The sequence below is a fragment of the Elgaria multicarinata genome, chromosome 1, assembly GCF_023053635.1.
Source record: "Elgaria multicarinata webbii isolate HBS135686 ecotype San Diego chromosome 1, rElgMul1.1.pri, whole genome shotgun sequence".
Classification (NCBI taxonomy): Eukaryota; Metazoa; Chordata; class Lepidosauria; order Squamata; family Anguidae; genus Elgaria; species Elgaria multicarinata.
In genome coordinates this window covers 135592700-135611707 of record NC_086171.1, presented here as the reverse complement: position 1 = coordinate 135611707, position 19008 = coordinate 135592700, and the positions used below count along the sequence as shown (strand labels likewise).

The window sequence follows — 19008 nt, the reverse complement described above, 5'->3', positions numbered from 1 at the left end:
GGGGAGTTGGAGATCCAACATCTTCCCTCACCCCCTTGCAGAAAAGAACCACTCCGATTGCCCTTTGAGGTCAGAAAAGCAACCTTGGAGAGGGGAAAAAGGATCACCTTGGGGAATCCTAAGTTACACAGCCAGAAACTTCCTTAGGCCCTGAAATATAAGCATTTGTTGCAAATAAGAAAGCAGATAGATGGGGTTGCACAGTGAGGGAGCAGATAGGTGGAGGCAGTGCTTGGGAGAGAAAATCCCCCATACATCTGTAGTCTTAAATATTACCACCAGTGTCAGGGGTTGGCAAAGCCTCAGCACTCCAGGAGGACAGAGCCATGTGTAACCCTTGGGTCGGAACCTAGGGCCGGGTTCTATGTCTAGGGGTTGTTTGTTTTTCCCTTAAGGTTAGCTCAGGCTCAAGCCCCCACCCAGGAAACCTGGGACACCAATTTAGAGATGTCTGAGTAGCAACCTCACCCACACACCTGAGGTATAAGTACTGGTATTTATTCAGTTTGACAACAAGCAACAAAAATAGAACATGGGAGACAACCTTTTGATTAACACATTTCCCTCCCAAGGTCTAGGTAGGCCGATGGAAGCCTGTGTCCTTTAGCCTTATTCACAAGCCCAGGAGACAGTGAATGAATAGGGATCCTCCAGGCATGCAATAAGGTGGATGGTAGGTGGCAGCAACCGGAACTGGGGTGCGCTGCAGAGAGCTGATTCAGCAGCATCAGGAACTGGGGTGCGCTGCAAAGAAAACTGATTCAGTAGGCCCAAACCAGGAACTGGGGTGCGCTGCAAAAGAGAGCTGATTCAGCAAGCCCAAAACAGGAACCACCTCCAACACTAACAATGTCAAAGTTCAGCTCCTCCTTCTGCAGCAAGAGACTGTTGCATGCACAACACTGTATGCAAATGAGCTCCTTCATGTTAGGGCATGTTTTCCCTGCTCCCCTCCACCGGGTGGCGTGTACTCATTTCTCTACTGCTTTACACATGATTACTGACTAGCTGCTAATGGGGTACAGTAGCCCTTCAGAGATCTAGGCCCTCTTGCTGTGCACCTCTCCAGACACACTACTTCCTTTTACGCCCCCCAGCAGTGGCAGCGTGAACAAGTGGCAGTTGCAAAATGCGGTCTCCAAAATACAGCTTGCCTGGCTGCCCTCTACTTTTGGGAAATGTGGCAGTTGGAACTGGGGCCACTAGACCAGCCAGAAAGCACACCCAAATGAGAGAAAAGGAGAAGGCAGCCTCTGCCCACTTTCTCTCTCTCCCAGGGAGGCATGGCAGTGGGAATTGGGTCCAGATGGATTGCCTACAAGGGGGCATACAAGCAAGAGAAGCTCTTTTCTGGAGCAGCCACTACCTTTCCTCTCTTGCTCTTGCCATCCAGGGACAAAACAGCCATGACTTCAATGTGGGTCTAAGCAGCTACGCTGTTTCATTCTTACACTAGAGTAGGTGCGGAACCCCCAATCTCTAGAGGACAAGAATAAATTAGTAATAAAATAATAAAAAATACAACGTAATTGCTAGACACACATTTAAAGCCATGGCTGTTTTTGCCCCCAGAAATAAAGCTAGCCGGCGATCCGTAGCCTCTGCTCGCCCTTGGTAGTGCGGCAGTGACAGCTGGGCGAAGGCTACTGATGGACACACCAGAATCAGGTTGCCGTGTGTGGCCTCCCCATAGCTTGGAACACGACCTCATACGACGGATATACTAGGCAGGCCGGAGTTCCGGCTATTTCATTTACCGACCGATCTTTCCCATAGCACTGTCGTCAGTCGCTGGCGAACTTTACCCTTCGGCCTGCCTCCCGTCGCCCTCCCCACCTCCCGCTGTATTGTCGGCCTGGGCGACAGCCTACTGGGTGGGAGGTTAAGCTCCGACCTCTCAGCAGCGCCGGGCAGGGAAGGAAAGAGGCAGACGGAGGCGTCATGGCTGCGCTCAGGGTCTCTCGGGTGAGGAAGTTTGCGCGGCGGATGGCGGACTGGAAGGGGTGTGTGAGGGGGAGACGTCGGGGTGCATAAATGAAGGCCGCTGAAGAGACGAAAAGCGGCGTCGGGATTTCGGGGCAGCCTGGAAGTTCTGGGAGACGCTTGCACAGCCGGAGGCTGGGGAGGGTTTCCATCTTGTAGTGCAGCAATATACGAAACTGGTAAAAGGATGCAGCACACTGCCGGGGTGCTGCCCCACTCTTAACGTATTCGCCCCATACATTGCCACAGCCTGGTGCCCTCCAGATGGCTGGCCGGGATCCTGGGAGTTTTAGTCCCAATATTTCTGGAGAGTACCAGATTGGGGGAAGGCTGTTGCAGTGTATGGGGCGAGTCCGTTCAGTGTGTTGCGTCAGTTTATCAGTTTCATACACGCTGGTTTATCATCTGGGAGCTTTGAGTATCTCATTCCGTAGGTGACATATATATAAAAATAGCAAGTGAAAATCATGTCCAGAAATTAACGGTTGCAATCTTCTATCTAAATGAAGATTTTTTGAAAGTGTATGTTCTGGAAATTTCTTGCAGTACCTATAATGGCCGGTTTCGAAGTTAGTTTACTGGAATTCCCAGTGACTTAACCAGAAGAAATAGCAGTATATCAAAACCTAACATGATAACAGAGAACTAGCATGATAAACTAGTTTATCTGATTGCATTTGTCTTCTTCCTCCGTGCCTGTTTACTGGCATGTAAGCAATTGAAAGTTCACCTCTGCTCCCATCTTGTTCCAGAAGATCTGCTTGTATATAAAAAGTGCTCAGTTTTGAAACAGAATTTAGCAGTTCATGTGCTCTTATTTAGATGAGTAATCAGTTTCTGAAAGTGTGAGAAACCATGTAGTTACTTGTTACAGCAATAAAACATTCCTGTTCTTTGAGCAGGCATTCCTGTCTAGCAAGGACTTAGGAAACTGGAGAATAAATAGGGCAAAATCATTTGTGTGCAAAGATCTCTGAAACAAAACTATTAACTATGAGAGTGAAAAACAGAAGAGTTTACCGCAGGGAAAACAAGTACATGGAAACTGCCACAATGGAAAGGTCAAAGCCTTAAACGAGTGAACTATTTTGATAGTAATGGAATCTGGTAGTAGCAGTGAGTACCCTTCTTATTCCCCCGTCTTATTTCCCTGAGTATGCCATGCGACGTAATGGATCCGTTCCAAACCCCTGAAAAGCAAGGAATTAAAGGAACAAAATATAAAATGTCAGCAGTTGGCATCGGGGACTAACCTCCATAATTGTTTGCTGAACCATCACTTTTGTTTGGAGTGTGTGTGTGTCTGTTTATGTTTATAATACACACAAAAAACTTGTATGGCCACCCAATAACTCATGTTCTCTGGGTGGGCTTACAGAATTTTAAAAGAATAAAATACAATATTAAAATGTAATATTAAAACAGTAAAAAGTAGCATAAACATATTATTTCCAAGGTATACAAGGAGCCAAAAGTTATTAAGTTCTTCAAGATAAATGACTCTTGTAAAGAGTTGTGAAGTTAAAGTATGAAGAGTACATAAAGCATGAATGTATGCATTATTAACCAAAACTTTCTGGCTTTTTGGTGGACCTGCCCTAGGGTAAATAATTTCTGGATATTAGTCTTTCAAGAGACTAGTTTGATAACGGGACAGTGGGCTTATCTATCTCCTCACCTAGCCTTGCTAAATTTAATATAGAGGGTTATATATGCTAAGTAGGGTATTAGTGTGTCATCTATTGTTAGCGGCAAGATGGTTGATAGCCAAGTATTGGAAAGACGGTAAAGGGCTCTGTATCAAAAACTGGTTCCAGAGAGTATGGCAGATTGCTGTCTTTGAGAAATTCACCCAGAAGTTAGGGATTGCACGAGGACAATTAAATGAAGACAAGTTTGAAGGGGTATGAAGGAAATTCACTTAATTTGTAAATAAAGCAAAATATGGAAGAATGCCTCCATTGGCATATACAGAGTTATGGAGAGCATAGGACTAAGGAAAAGAAGTCCGACAGAAACTTTGGTCTGTAAAAGAGTGATCCAGGGTTTAAGAGTGGGGAATAATGAATCAAAATGTATTAAGCAAATTAATAAGTATCAATATTAAAACCAGGACAGAATTGGAATTGAATGTAAATGTATGACTTATTATTTGATTTATGTAACTAGAACAACCATTTTTAGTTAATATTATACATTGGATGTTCCAGGGACTCATTCTCAGTCATATGTATCTTGGATCTGCTTCATGTACCTCTCTGCCTCTACTATAGTCACTTTTTTTCTTTCTTGAGAATAACTCACCTGCACTTGCTGGTGTACGATTAGATGGACTTTGTTCTTCTCTTGCTGAAATCCCTGGGCTATTTTACTCTATTGTGCTTCTTTATTTATTTTATTTATTTATTGCACTTATATACCGCTCCCATAGCCAGGGCTCTCTGGACAGTTTACAGAAATTCTAAAATTAAGATTAAAACGAGTATACAAAATTTAAAATTCTAAAACACAGAACATACACACATAAAGCATTAAAAACCATTATACACTGCTTAGTCAAATCTTATTTTCATTCCCATCTGTTTACATACCTACCTTGGAGTTTAATAAAGATATCCTGACAATGTTTCCTGCAATTTAAGAGCTTAGGAGATATCTTTGATCCTTCTCTTTCTTGATTCACATTATTAGTCTCTCTCTCTCATAATTCTAAAATTTGTCCATTTTAACTACTTCTATTAAACCCGATACTCTCTCTCTCAATCTTTCTGTCCTCTAATATCACCTTCTATCACTACTTTTTCCCCCTCTTATTGTATCATGTATCATTGTGTTTTCTCTGGGTCCTTTATTTGTGGAACTCTCTCACTTTTAGATATTCAGTAGGCCTCTTTGACCCCCTTTAAGAAATCAAAGTTTTCTTTCTTTGTTTCCTACTTTTTCCATTTGACTTATTTGATTAATTTCTTATGTGTCAACTAATGATTGCATAGGTTTTACTTTAAAACTCTCTCCGTGTTTTAACCAGATAGTGCTGAGTTTTCCCCTTCCAAGCCTGCTCACCTTTTGTCTAATGTCTTAATATTGTAAGCCAATGAACCAAGACCTGTTTGTTTTATTTTTATCATTCATGTAGGGTTGTATCTAATCTTAGTCTAACTTAAATCCCATTCATTTCAATGGGCCTATTCTAAGTAGAACTAACATTGGGTACAACTCCTAGTATATTTTAGATACTTTTATAAATAATAAACGCTGTGGATACCACTAGATAGAGCTAAACAATACAGTCTCCTCTAGATGTATGTTCAACAGAATTGTATAATAGTAATTAGTAAAATATTCAATTTGCTAGTAGGAAGTTTTATTCAGAAAAGGCAAGTACCCAAAGCAAGTACAACATAACAAGGTCCATAAGTGATACAGGCCATGGCTAGACCAGGCCTATATCCCGGGATTGTCCTGGGATCATCCCTGTGCATCCAAATGACACACAGGGGATCCTGGGAGCAGGCAGGGATGACCCCTCCATTTGCCTGGGATAATCCTTAGGTCTAGCTAAGGCCAGAGACAACTAGTTTTTTTAAAAAAGCATCTAATATGTTTTGAGCCCAAATCTGATAGATTTTAAAGTATATGGGAAATCAAGAAAATTGTTGTGCTCCACGTTGAGGTATACAGAATTTCCCAACTACTTCTAGCCCCAAATGCTGTGCTTTTTCATCTCTGTGACCTTCTATAAAGCTTTTGGTGTAGTAATAATTTTTGTATTTAATTATTTTTAAAATCTAAATTTCAGGTGATACGAACCATTGCTACATGTGGCTGGAGAGCACAGTCCAGTCAAGCTACCGCAACATCACCAAAAAGCAAACATGCAGCTGGATTTTGTTTTGGTAAGTACTGACAAAGCATTAGAAAATATTCCATAATATTTTATATTAAAGAGTGCTCCAAGACAGACAGCTCCTACCAGTCAAAAGGTATTCTGCAACTGATTTTCTTGTGGAAAGAAAAAAGACAGAAGAAAACACAGGAAAACATTGAAGGATTACAAATAGAAAATGACATTGTCACCCCTTGCCTTTCTTTTTGCCTGAAGGTGTCTGAGAACTATTTCATCTGATGGTTTTTAGAAAATCCTTCTGTCTTCCTTTCAGGCAGTGCTTTTTCTATATTGCTGCACTCCTTGTCTTGTTGCATCTTCCACAACTCTAGTAGAAGAACTAGAGATGGCATTTACTGCTAGAGTACAGTATTGCAATCCACTGTCTTGCATAATTCTGGACACTTTAAAGTCAGGTGTTGTTGTTTTTTGCTATATTTGAGGATTTAAAACAAAAATGCCTTATTTTCTAGAACTTACTGATGAACAGAAAGAATTTCAAGCTACAGCTCGTAAATTTGCTAGAGAGGAAATCTTGCCTGTTGCTGCTCAGTATGACAGAAGTGGAGAGGTAGGTTTGCTATATTTTATTTATTTATTTATATAGCACCATCAATGTGCATGGTGCTGTACACAGAAAAAGAATAAAACAGCAACACCCTGCCACATGGGCTTACATTCTAATAAAATCATAATAAAACAATAAGAAAGGGAAGAAAATAAAAGGGAAATGTCTTGCTTAATGTTTCAGTGAGTAAACTTTTCTAAACAGAGAAGCTGTATATACATATTTTCATATCTCTTTATTTTCTAGTATCCTGTTCCTCTCATAAAAAGGGCATGGGAGCTTGGCTTAATGAATACACACATACCAGAGAGCTATGGTGAGTGAACTCCCTTTTAAGCTATAAAACAGATTAGACTGAGGAGCGCTTTTATAGGAGGGAAAGATACTATGGATTTTATAATAAAATGTTTTCTAAATTTGAAAAAGAAATAATGATAACCAGCTTCTCTGAGGTAAGATAAATTCTCATTTATTGACACACTATTAGAAACAGCAATGTTGTCAAACAATCAGGAGTAGTTTAAACATGAATGCATATCACTTTTATTGCTCTATGGTACATAGAGTAATCCTACCTTGATAGTCAGCAACCTCTGAAGTCAGAGGCTGACGAGTATCCAATGCAGGATCCTCACCTTTGTGCTCCAGCCACCCTGTATTTTTCCTAGATGAGCAATTTTGGGGGTGGGCTGGGGAAGCTGGGACGTGCATAGGAAGCTGTATAAAGCAGCTTCCACAGTCTCCTCTCCTCCCCGCCCCAGGACCACCCTCTTTTCGCTGTCTCCATTTTTGAGCGCAGAGACATAGCCAGTGTGGAGAGAACCATGCCGGCTGTGAGGGGGCGGGGAAGAAGATGTGGAACAAGGGTTTCTCTGATCTCAGATCCTAGAAACCGAAAATCCTATGTCCCCCAGAGGCTACCTAGTGGACATAGGATTGAGCCCTTATAATTGGCAGATGAATATGTGAACAGACTTCATTGAAAGTCATTGGACTGGTTCCAGAAACTTGTCCCTTCTACTGGCAGAGAGAACCAGGATCCGATGGAATCTTCTCATGGGAAAGGAAGAGGGCTAATTCCCTCTTTGCCCTGCACTCCCAGTGCCATCTCCCATGCAATTCCGCACGGTCCCCCAATCCTAAGGAGCAGCTTTTCGGGGAGTGAAGGAATTGATGATAATGACCAACTTGCCCCCTTTCTCCAGGGTGAGCTGAACTCCACTGAGCACAAGCCTGGAGCCAACCCATTGTGCTGGAGCAGAAACGTCCCCTCACCACAGGGCTATCTACCACCAACTGCCCAGTAGGAAAAATCCTGATGACTTGTTATGTCTTGCTGTTGTGGTGGTTGTTACATATAAGTTGCCATGGAATAATTTATATCATGAAAGGTGGGATATAAACAATTAGCATTAAATAAAATTCTGTCGATATCTGTGATATTTAATCTGTTGGCAATTTACATATGCATGTCATGGGAGGAATATGCCTGTGTGAGCTAGCCCTGAGTTAGAGTGAATTGGAATAGGATGTCTTGGTTTAATAGGATATATAAATAATTAAATGTGTGTCATAGTGTGGATTTTTAAGAGACTATTCGTTGTTCAATATTGTTTTATTACAGGTGGCCTTGGCCTTGGCTGTTTTGATTCCTGCTTTATTACTGAAGAATTAGCTTATGGATGTACAGGGGTTCAAACTGCCATTGAAGCAAATACCCTGGGTGTAAGTATTTTCTCTTTTCTTTGTAATATTTGGTTTCGACAATGACTTCTTATGTATTAAAAGAATAAACCTTTTCTTGTAGCAAGTGCCAGTCATCATTGCAGGAAATGAGCATCAGAAGAAGAAATATCTGGGAAGGTTGACTGAGGAACCCTTAATGTGTGTAAGTGGGTTTTCACTGTTTACAGAACCTGTGCACACTTGTTTTAAAGCTTGGTTAACTTTTCTGAGGTCATGTAAATGTATATACTACTCATTTGTCAGTTATGAACAGCACATTGACAAAGTATTTTTGAAAATATAGGCAGATCTTGGCAACATTGTGATATTTAACTGGCATGCTGATTCTGAATGTACAACACAATTTATTGTAAAGAAGTACTAATAAATTGAATGAAAGGACAATAAAACTAAATGTTAAGGAAAAATCCTTTACATTTATGTGAACACATAGTAGGATTTTTCAAACCTAAAAATCTCTAAAAGCCTAGTAGTCACTTATCTACATACTCAATAATAACTACAATGTGATGGGTCATTGATGAAATAAGCTGTAAGTACAGCCTTCTAAAAGCCTCCGCAATCAATGTTTGCTTAATAGTATGGTCTTGATCCATAAGTATATATACAGCTTCTATGTGCACAGTGGGCATAGTTCGTTTTAATCTACGACCTAATCTGCACACCCATAGGAATAGTAAACCACAGAGGTGCAAGAGTATAACAGGGACATAATTTAATTATTAGGAGCCTCTTTTTACTCCTGGTCGCTTTGTACATATTAAAAAGGACAACGTACTTTTCATAATACTTAACTTTTCATTCTAATTTCAGTTACGGTATTTCTGCTATTATTAACAAAGATACATTACTGTTTTATAAATGATCAGTAAACCCTTTCCACTGGTGGCTCTAGTATTCCTAACTTTAAATTTTAGGATATCACAATAAATATATTGAACCAGCTGTGTAATACTATCCTATTTTTTTATTATTTTTGTTTCTTCAGCATGTAATTTTTTTTCCAGGCCTACTGTGTAACAGAACCAGGAGCAGGTTCTGATGTAGCAGGTCTAAAAACAAGAGCTGAAAAGAAAGGAGATGAATATATAATTAATGGACAAAAAATGTGGATCACCAATGGTGGCAAAGCCAACTGGTATAGCAATTGTTACTTAGCTAACAACTTTTTATGTAGTGCTCTCCTTTTTACATATTAAAATACTGATTTATACATGAAAAAGTCACTTTCCAGCATTCTGACAGTTCTTGTATTATACTCAAGGTGACCCAAGAATCAATGGGCAGAATCCGTTGGGGTGCTTGTGCTTCCACTGATTCTCTTCCACCTCACCAATTACATTGCACAAGTGATCCACACTGCCTGTGCAATAGTGTCTTAGCACTTCCAGAGAAAGCTGAAATAACCAGAAATGCTTGTTTCTGGAAGGAGGCATATCACTGGATCTCCTTTATGCAAACTCTGTTGACCCGCTTCCTTCCAGAAACATTTATTTCAGGGATTCCCCTAGGAAGCACTAAATCTCCCTTGCGTAAGCAGCAGTGGTCCTCTTTGCACAATGCAGTGTGCAGGACCCACTGCTTGTGCAACGGAATCTATGGGGCAAAAAATAATCAGTGGGGGTGTAAGCACCCCTTAGATACTGCCCAATGTTTGAAAATGGAGGGGGGATTCGTTATTGCTTTTTACCAAATGAGGCAAGAGACAATGTGGTGATATGTATCCCACGTTCCTGACAACAAGTAAAAAGTAGCCTTGGGAAGGAAAGAATGGAGAGGCAGTTTAGATGGTGACAATGAGCCAAGAATGATAGCAAATGTGTAAGGGGCAGGGATAAAACATGAGAGCCCTTTTTGGCTGAACGGTGGGATAAAAATGCTTAAATAAATAAATAAAGCTATCCCTTGTGAATGTTTCCTCAAACTGCCACAATACCATGTGTGAATGTTTTATTGATCTTTTCCTAGTGTATAATATTTGGCACTTTGAAAGATTAGTCTTCGATCCCAACTATGTTAATTCCTACTAAACATGGGCCACAGCTAGACCTAAGGTTTATCCTGGGATCATCCAGGATTCGCCCCTGACTGAGCACTGGATCCCCTGTGTGTCACCTACATGAACAGGTTTGACCCCTGGACGATCCAGGGGTAAACCTTAGGTCTAGCTATGGCCCTGGTGAGACACACATAAGAGAGTGCTGTGAGGCTGTGTTGACCCCATTATTTGAATGCTTGATCAGTGTTTAGTTTGTGGGGATAAAACTACCATAAGCACTTGTGAGAATGAAAGTTAAAGTTAAGTCACTGTGGTTTCTATGTGTGTTTTACTAGGTATTTTTTATTGGCTCGTTCCGATCCTGATCCCAAAGCTCCTACAAGCAAAGCTTTTACTGGATTTATTGTGGAAGCTGACAGCCCTGGAGTACAACTAGGAAGAAAGGTGGGGTTGACATATTTTAATCTTAATTAAGTTTCCAGAAATTCTCAATAGGTGAATATATATATAATCATATATATAAAAAGCCTTATAATTAGCATTTAGTCGCCTGTATTGCATAAGAGTTGTTCCAAGCAAAATGCTTATTTATTTATTTATTATAGTATTTTTATCCCACCCTTTAGCCAAAAAAGGCTTTGAAGGCGGCTTACAAAAATATTTCTTAAAATAATCCCTGCCCACAGGCTTACGGTCTAAAAATCATGACACAAAAGGGAAGGGGATGGGGTGGGCGGGGGGAAAGCAAATTTAGGCACTAGATTCTTAGTTGCGAAGTTCAGCAGGTCATGGACACAGTGAAAGGGCTGCCACTTCTTCTCCCCCCCCCCCCCCCCTTTGCTCTAATAACCTTATACAGATCCAGGCACAATGGAGGGATGCCTGGCTGCTGCTTCCCTTCCCTCTGATAGCCTCAGCAGTGGCAGATGGTAGCAGGAGGGAAGGGGGCTGTCAGCTGGAGCTGGATCCAGGCTTGATGGAGAGATATATGGCTGCTTAATATAAGTGCTTTTCTTGCCAGGGGAACAGGAGATACATAAATAGCAACCCCAGTAAATACATAAATGTGGGAGTATAGTGGCATGTCCAATATTAATGAATAAAATAAAACAACTTGGAAAATGAATATTAAAGAGATGGTTGCCAACCTGCTACTTAAATTACTAATTTCTCTCTCATATTACAAGTAAACTCACTTGTTTCCCAAGAGAGCAGGAGGCAAACGCACATGCAATAGCTGCTGAGGAGGGGCAGATAGGCTTGAAATAAACACAGGTTAGCTACTGCTTCTTCACTCCTTACCTGGAAGACTGCCAGTTTTAGTATTCATGTAGTATTCTCGTATGGGAAACGGCTTCTCTATTTATTGCAGAATTGGGACAGTACTGCACCCAATTCCTCTGAAAACTGTGGTTGTGCATTTGAAATTCCCCCACCAGTTTAGATTGTGATCAAAGTGTCATATTATGAACATAGCCATGCTGGATCAGACCAAGGGTCCATCTAGGCCAGCATTCTGTTCACACAGTGGCCAACCAGCTGTTGACCAGGACACTGTACAACAGCCCCTGGGTCCCACCTACTGTATGTTTCTCATCAACTGATATATACAGGCTTACTGCCTCTGATACTTGGGGTAGCACAAGTACTAGTAGCCATTGATAGCCTTCTCCTCCAGGAATTTATCCAACCCCCTTTTAAAGCCATCCAATTTGGTGGCCATTACATCATCTTGTGGTAGTGAATTCCATAATTTAATTATGTGCTGTGTGACATTTCAAGAGGACACTACTTATTTTGAAACTTCTAAAAGCCTTCATAAGATGTTTAGTTTTAATATTTTTTTGTGTGAAAACCCATACTTGTGACAATTACAGTATATTATTCTTGCACATTTAATTTAAAAGGGACAAGTCTGCATTTTCTTCCAATATATCGAAGAATTATTGTGTGAATGGATAATTACCTCTTCTTTTCAGGAACTTAATATGGGTCAGCGCTGTTCAGATACAAGAGGGATTGTTTTTGAGGATGTAAGAGTGCCCAAAGAGAACGTTCTACTTGGTGAAGGAGCTGGCTTTAAAATAGCTATGGGAGCATTTGATAAAACAAGGCCTCCAGTAAGTATTTGAAATAAATTTGAGAAAAATCTCATACTTCTAGAGTTCTCATTTTATGATATTCATCATTAAAAACACAGGTAGCGGCTGGTGCTGTAGGACTAGCACAGAGAGCTTTAGATGAAGCTACAAGGTATGCTTTGGAAAGAAAAACGTTTGGAAAGATACTCGCAGAGGTATGTGAATTTCCACTCACTTATATAATATAGTTTCCAGTTAATATGTATTTAGGGAAGTCTTATTCACAAAGTGTTTGTAGGGACCAACCCCATCCACCCCAATTAGCAAACAAAGTCATAATGCAGGTAAAAATGAAATTTAATTCAGTAATCCCTTACTAGAAATTACTTAAATTTGGAGTCATGAAACTTCGTAAAAGGACTCCTGTGTTGTAAGAGGATTCAAGATGGCTACACTTGACAGTTAAATCAGCAGACCATCATATGACAAAGCTACTGCTGATTCTGTCTATGTGGGGTCATTGCTAATGACTAAAACAGATATGTGAACCAGTGGTCCTCCAGAAATTGTTGAACTCCAATTCCCATGAGCTCCAGCCAGCATCACCAGTGGTTAGGGAAAAGGGGAGTAGTAATCCAAGAATATCCTAGAGGACCATAGACTGATCATACCTGGATTAAAGCAATCATTAGTATAATGACCATTTGGTATTAACTCTGTTTCTCCACACATACAGTCATGTGAAAAAGAAAGTACACCCTCTTGGAATGGTATGATTTTACATATCAGGACATAACAACAATCATCTGTTCATTAGCAGGTCTAAAAATTAGGTAAATACAACCTCAGATAAACAACAACACATGACATATTACACCGTGTCATGATTTATTTAACAGAAATAAAGCCAAAATGGAGAAAGTCATGCGTGAAAAAGTAAGTACACCTTATGATTCAATAGCTTGTAGAACCACCTTTAGCAGCAATAACTTGAAGTAATCGTTTTCTGTATGACTTTATCAGTCTCTCACATCGTTGTGGAGGAATTTTGGCCCACTCTTCTTTACAACGTTGCTTCAGTTCATTGAGGTTTGAGGGCATTTGTTTATGCACAGCTCTCTTAAGGTCCCGCCACAGCATTTTAATCGGGTTGAGGTCTGGACTTTGACTGGGCCATTGCAACACCTTGATTCTTTCTTTTTCAGCCATTCTGTTGTAGATTTGCTGGTATGCTTGGGATCATTGTCCTGTTGCATGACCCAATTTCGGCCAAGCTTTAGCTGTCAGACAGATGGCCTCACATTTGACTCTAGAATACTTTGGTATACAGAGGAGTTCATGGTCGACTCAATGACTGCAAGGTTCCCAGGTCCTGTGGCTGCAAAACAAGCCCAAATCATCACCCCTCCACCACCGTGCTTGACAGTTGGTATGAGGTGTTTGTGCTGATATGCTGTGTTTGGTTTTCGCCAAACGTGGCGCTGTGCATTATAGCCAAACATCTCCACTTTGGTCTCGTCTGTCCAAAGGACATCGTTCCAGAAGTCTTGTGGTTTGTTCAGATGCAACTTTGCAAACCTAAGCCGTGCTGCCACGTTCTTTTTAGAGAGAAGAGGGTTTCTCCTGGCAACCCTTCCAAACAAACCATACTTGTTCAGTCTTTTTCTAATTGTACTGTCATGAACTTTAACATTTAACATGCTCATTGAGGCCTGTAGAGTCTGAGATGTAACTCTTGGGGTTTTTGCAATTTCTCTGAGCATTGCACGGTCTGACCTTGGGGTGATTTTGCTGGGACGTCCTCTCCTGGGAAGATTGGCAACAGTCTTGAATGTTTTCCACTTTTGAATCATCTTTCTCACTGTAGAATGATGGACTTTAAATTGTTTGGAAATGGCCTTATAACCCTTCCCAGATTGATGGGCAGCAGCAATTGCTTCTCTAAGATCATTGCTGATGTCTTTCCTCCTTGCATTGTGTTAACACACACCTGGATGCTCCAGACCAGCAAACTGAAAAAGCTTTGGCTTTTATAGGGGTGGTCATACTTGCTGATGATCAGTTAATCACGGGCATTTGATTAGCAGCACCTGTCTGCTACTTAGCATCTTAATTCCTATGGAAGCAGTATGGGTGTACTTACTTTTTCACACATGGCTTCTCCATTTTCGCTTTATTTCTGTTAAATAAATCATGACACTGTGTAATATGTCATGTGTTGTTGTTCATCTGAGGTTGTATTTACCTAATTTTTAGACCTGCTAAGGAACAGATGATTGTTATTATGTCCTGATATGTAAAATCATACAATTCCAAGAGGGTGTACTTTTTCACACGACTGTATCTGTTTGACTATAAACCATTTGAGGGTTTTCTTGTTTGTCACTAGCAGAAGAATTGATTTCGAAATTTGCCAGCTGTCTTTTACTTTGATATATAAACACTTCACATTAAATGTACATTAGTTTATGAGAACAGTGATGCTAGAATTGAATAGAATAGAAAGCTGTGAGAAGTCAAGTAGTCTTAAGGAAATCTTGACTATTAAAAAACCGATAAACGTTGTAATTGTTCTGTTATCTTAATTTTTTTTGTCACATGTAATGCATATCTGCAGCTAGAATTGTGAATTGGGGCTTTGACAGTTGACCCCATTCCATTGCTGTACTGTTCTATGGAATACTTATAATAATAATAATGATTGTGAGTATACACTATCCTTTTGCATTCTATGTTCTTCAACAATCATAGCACCAAGCAGTGTCCTTCATGCTAGCTGAAATGGCAATGAAAGTGGAGATTGCTCGCCTCGCTTATCAAAGGGCAGCATGGGAGGTAGATGCTGGTCGCAGAAATACCTACTATGCATCTATAGCAAAGGCATATGCTGGAGACATTGCAAATCAAGTAGCTTCTGATGCTGTCCAGATTTTCGGAGGAAATGGATTCAATAGTGAATACCCAGTAGAAAAACTAATGAGAGATGCCAAAATATTCCAGGCAAGTAATCCATATGTAAATACTAACGTTGTCACCCAGTAAAGAAAATGTTAGTGGATTAATAGCATTAGTTTTTTAATAGACTAAATTTGCATATGAAAAACAACTATTGTAAAGAGAAAAGAATTTTTAAATGGTGTGTCATATAGCAGCCATCATATTAAAATGCAGCGTCATGGGAGAAGGTGTCAATTTTAAAGTGGCTCTTGCCATTTGCAGTTTTTTGTGAGTGCTTTATTAATATAGTTGGGGACATTCCTTTTTAGTCAATTATGTTTAAAATCTGTTTATCTAAGTGATTGACATGCCATGAAACATTGAAATAGAAACTCTTAAGAAAAACTAACAGCTCAGTCCTGACAATCTTAACTTGAAATTATATTCCACTGATTAATTTTAATGGCACTAAAAATTTTAAAAGCCTGATGAATTTTGCACCCATGCACCCTTTTGCACCCTGATGAATTTTGCACCCATGCAGAATGATCCTGTTTATTTATTCTGAGTTCAGCAGAGTGCTTTTTATATTGTATTTTGTATTCATATTTTTAAATAGTTGGTTGTTTTTATGCTCTTCATGGTTTTAAGTTTTGTAAACCGCCCAGAGAGCTTCGGCTATTGGGCAGTATAAAAATGTAATAAATAAATAAATGCATAAGTCCAAGTAACAGTGTATAGCAATTTTAAAGTTGATTACCACTGTGTTAGATTTAAATAGACTTTTAGATGACTATGTACTGGGTTTTTTAAGTATAGATAGACTAATTTGCAAAGAACTTGCGCAGATTTTAAATGTACCAGTGTGCATTTAATTGTACCTACCTGCTACTTACAAATCTTTTCACCTTATATATCACTAAACCATTATGGAAGTTGCAATCTAAAGCATCTGGAGGTCACCAGGTTGGAGAAGACTTTGATAGAGGTTTTGGCTTTTTTAAACACCAGCCATTCAAAGAAAAAGTTCAATATCTCGCTGAACATCTCTGGGTCCTTAGACTTATCTAAAGTAGCTCATTGGACCCAAGCTATTACATTGAGCCTTGCAGTACTCAGTGAAACTTGTTAGTTACTCCATTACACATCTGTAGCAAGTTGTGCATTTACCGTATTTTCCGGCGTATAAGACTGGGCGTATAAGACGACTCCCAACTTTTCCAGTTAAAATATAGAGTTTGGGATATACTCGCCGTATAAGACTACCCCTCTTCCGACACAGGGGGAGGGAGGGAGGGGAGCGGGCGATGTGGCGAGCGGAATAGGTAGGAGAGCGGGCGAGGGTGCGGGGAATGTGCCTCTGTGGCCCCCCTTCAGCCTCCCCTCTCCGCCTCTCCTCTCCCTGCTCTAGTTGTGCGCCTGCAGCTGGCGAGAAGCGGCTGTCTGAGCTGAGGAAGGCTGGTGCTGCTTTCGTGCTCTCATTCTCTCCTGGTTTACGAGTCTGTGTCTGTGGCGCGCTGCCGGGCTAGACTCTGTCAGGAGTTGCTCGCTGAGCCACTTCTCCTCTCTCCGTCGCTCTCCTCCCCCCTCGCTCTCCTCCTTCCTTCCCTCCCTCCTGCTCGCTTGCGCTCTCTCGCTTGCTCGCTTGCGCTCTCTCTCTCACACACACACACGCGTGCACACACACACAGAACTCAGGAGCTCATGGCTTCGGTTGAAGGCGAGCGGCTCGCGCTCCCTTTGCCTGCCTCAACCACCGACACCCTCAGAACCCAAACAGTAAAAAGGGGGGCGGGGAGGAGAAAAAGAAAGAGGCGGAGGGGGGCAACGGTGTGCGTGTATATATATAGGCAAGCCTTAAACAGAAGGCTGGGGATTTGAACCATATGCGGCGACCGCAGATTCTCCAGCCGGGCTCGGAAGTTACAGCACCCGCCCTATAAGACGACATCCAGCGTATAAGACGACCCCCGACTTTTGAGAAGATTTTCCTGGGTTTAAAAAGTCGTCTTATACGCCGGAAAATACGGTAATTGGTAACATGTTAATGGTCACTTAAAATGTTCAGTGTGTTTTCACTGATGTTCTATATAATTCTGTAGGGGGTCAAAAACACGGATCACTTACTTACTGTGCACTTTGTCTTTTCAGATATATGAAGGAACGGCTCAGATTCAGAGGCTGATTGTAGCTCGTGAATATATTGGCAAATTTAAGGGTTGAGAGAACTTTGAAACCAAAAAGAGAAAAGGGCTTTAATTCCTGGCATGCGCTAACCTGACTGTAAACATTTGTGTTCATTCTGATATGTTATTTTTTGAGATTGGAAGACAAAAATGCCCCCCAAAGTAGTAGCATTCCACAGCTGTTTCAGTTCTTCTTTGTATGAAGAGGCTGGTCACTTAGCTTCAAAACTGTTAGCTGGAGATTTGCTGATACATGGAATCATTACACACCTGTCAGTACTGAATGCCTTACACTTTTACACTTTCACCTAACTTTATTGTCCTTCAAAGTAATCTTCTCTGCAACACTAAGTGCCTAAATATTGACAATTGAATTATGTTGCTGTCGTCTATTAAATCGAGACTTTGATATCACTAGTGGGAGTTTTGAGAGTCCGTGTCTTCCATCTGCAAATAATGTAATATTGGGGTAGGGCCACCAAGAGTGATTCTGCGATACAGGAAAATTCTGATTTGACTGTTTTTATCATACACTTATCACTGACTCTGTCAGTAGGTCTATATTTTAACGACTATTAAATACTGCAATATTGTACACAAGGTAAAGCATGAAAAGTTTTACCTCTTACAATCATACCAGCTGTGCTGTCTGCAGGTTAAATCTAAACAGACAGTTCTGTGAATGGAAGGGCTCCTTAAATTCACAGAATAGACTGAGATCCATTGGATGCTCTTCCATCCCTCATGTAGCCTCTCCTGCCTTTCTGGAGGGTCTCCCGGTCTAGAATAGATTTTTAGGGGGAGATGGGTTAAGAAAAATCACCTTTCCCCACTTTGAGATTTCTACCAATCATAAGTTGGATTCAGCTCACTTGTAGACTTTCTATTCTGAAGCTATTCAAAATAGCTATCAGCTGGATCATTTCTTATGCTTTGTTCACTAGCATAGAGAGCAAAGTGAAATGATGGACTTTATGTCTTCCTTTGAAACCAATTCCTATCTGAATCCGTGCTAGTGTGTTTAAAGCAGTGCTTAAGAACAAGTCACCTTTTAGTGTGCATTATATTAACTTTACTGAAAAAAGGTTTCTTGTAAACGGTGAATATTAGCAGTTTTGCAAACAACTTTGTAAGTTGCAGTTGTAAAATAAGAACTGCGCTACCTGCCTTCAATTTTGAGTATATGTTGCTAATGGTTACAGTGCCATCTACAACCTTCTAAATGGATGTTTTGTAACAGTCAAATATGGTGAAAATAGCCATACAATGCAATATTGCAGCTAGAAATACTTATAGTACTAGCATTATTTGGAACAGCTACAGTTTTAAATTAAAAATAAACAAGTCTGAAACAAGAATTCTAGTTGAAAAGTGGAAAAATGTTCTTTGTAACCTGGAATGCAGATTTCTTTTGACAGTGAAATAGAAAACAGCTTATTTACTATTAAATCTATCCTAAGAAGTGGCTCAGTAGTTATCTCAGAAGTAGCAAGGATGCATATCCTTAATACAGAAACACAAGAACTTGTAGCTTTCAGAGGTAATGGGTTTATATTGCAATGTCAGATAGTAAAATATTAAGAAAGCATCTTTACTTATAAGGCATTAATCAGTGTAGCTGT

General features: G+C 40.4%; 1 protein-coding gene across 1 annotated transcript; it reads left to right on the top strand.

Moving 5' to 3' along the window:
• The first annotated feature begins 1866 nt into the window (after positions 1-1866).
• ACADM (acyl-CoA dehydrogenase medium chain) lies at positions 1867-17800 on the top strand. The gene is made up of 12 exons (XM_063137312.1): positions 1867-1965; positions 5783-5879; positions 6343-6440; positions 6684-6753; positions 8062-8162; positions 8245-8325; positions 9191-9321; positions 10518-10626; positions 12162-12302; positions 12383-12478; positions 15015-15263; positions 17352-17800. Exons 1-12 carry the CDS (start codon positions 1942-1944, stop codon positions 17421-17423), a joined length of 1269 nt encoding a protein of 422 aa, XP_062993382.1. The 5' UTR covers positions 1867-1941; the 3' UTR covers positions 17424-17800.
• The last annotated feature ends 1208 nt before the right edge of the window (positions 17801-19008 follow it).

Coding starts and splice junctions, on each gene's coding strand:
- ACADM (XM_063137312.1), top strand. CDS start 1,942: ATGGCTGCGCTCAGGGTCTCTCGG. Junction 8,163..8,244: donor TTGAAGCAAATACCCTGGGT/GTAAGTATTTTC, acceptor CTTTTCTTGTAG/CAAGTGCCAGTCATCATTGC. Junction 15,264..17,351: donor GAGATGCCAAAATATTCCAG/GCAAGTAATCCA, acceptor TTGTCTTTTCAG/ATATATGAAGGAACGGCTCA.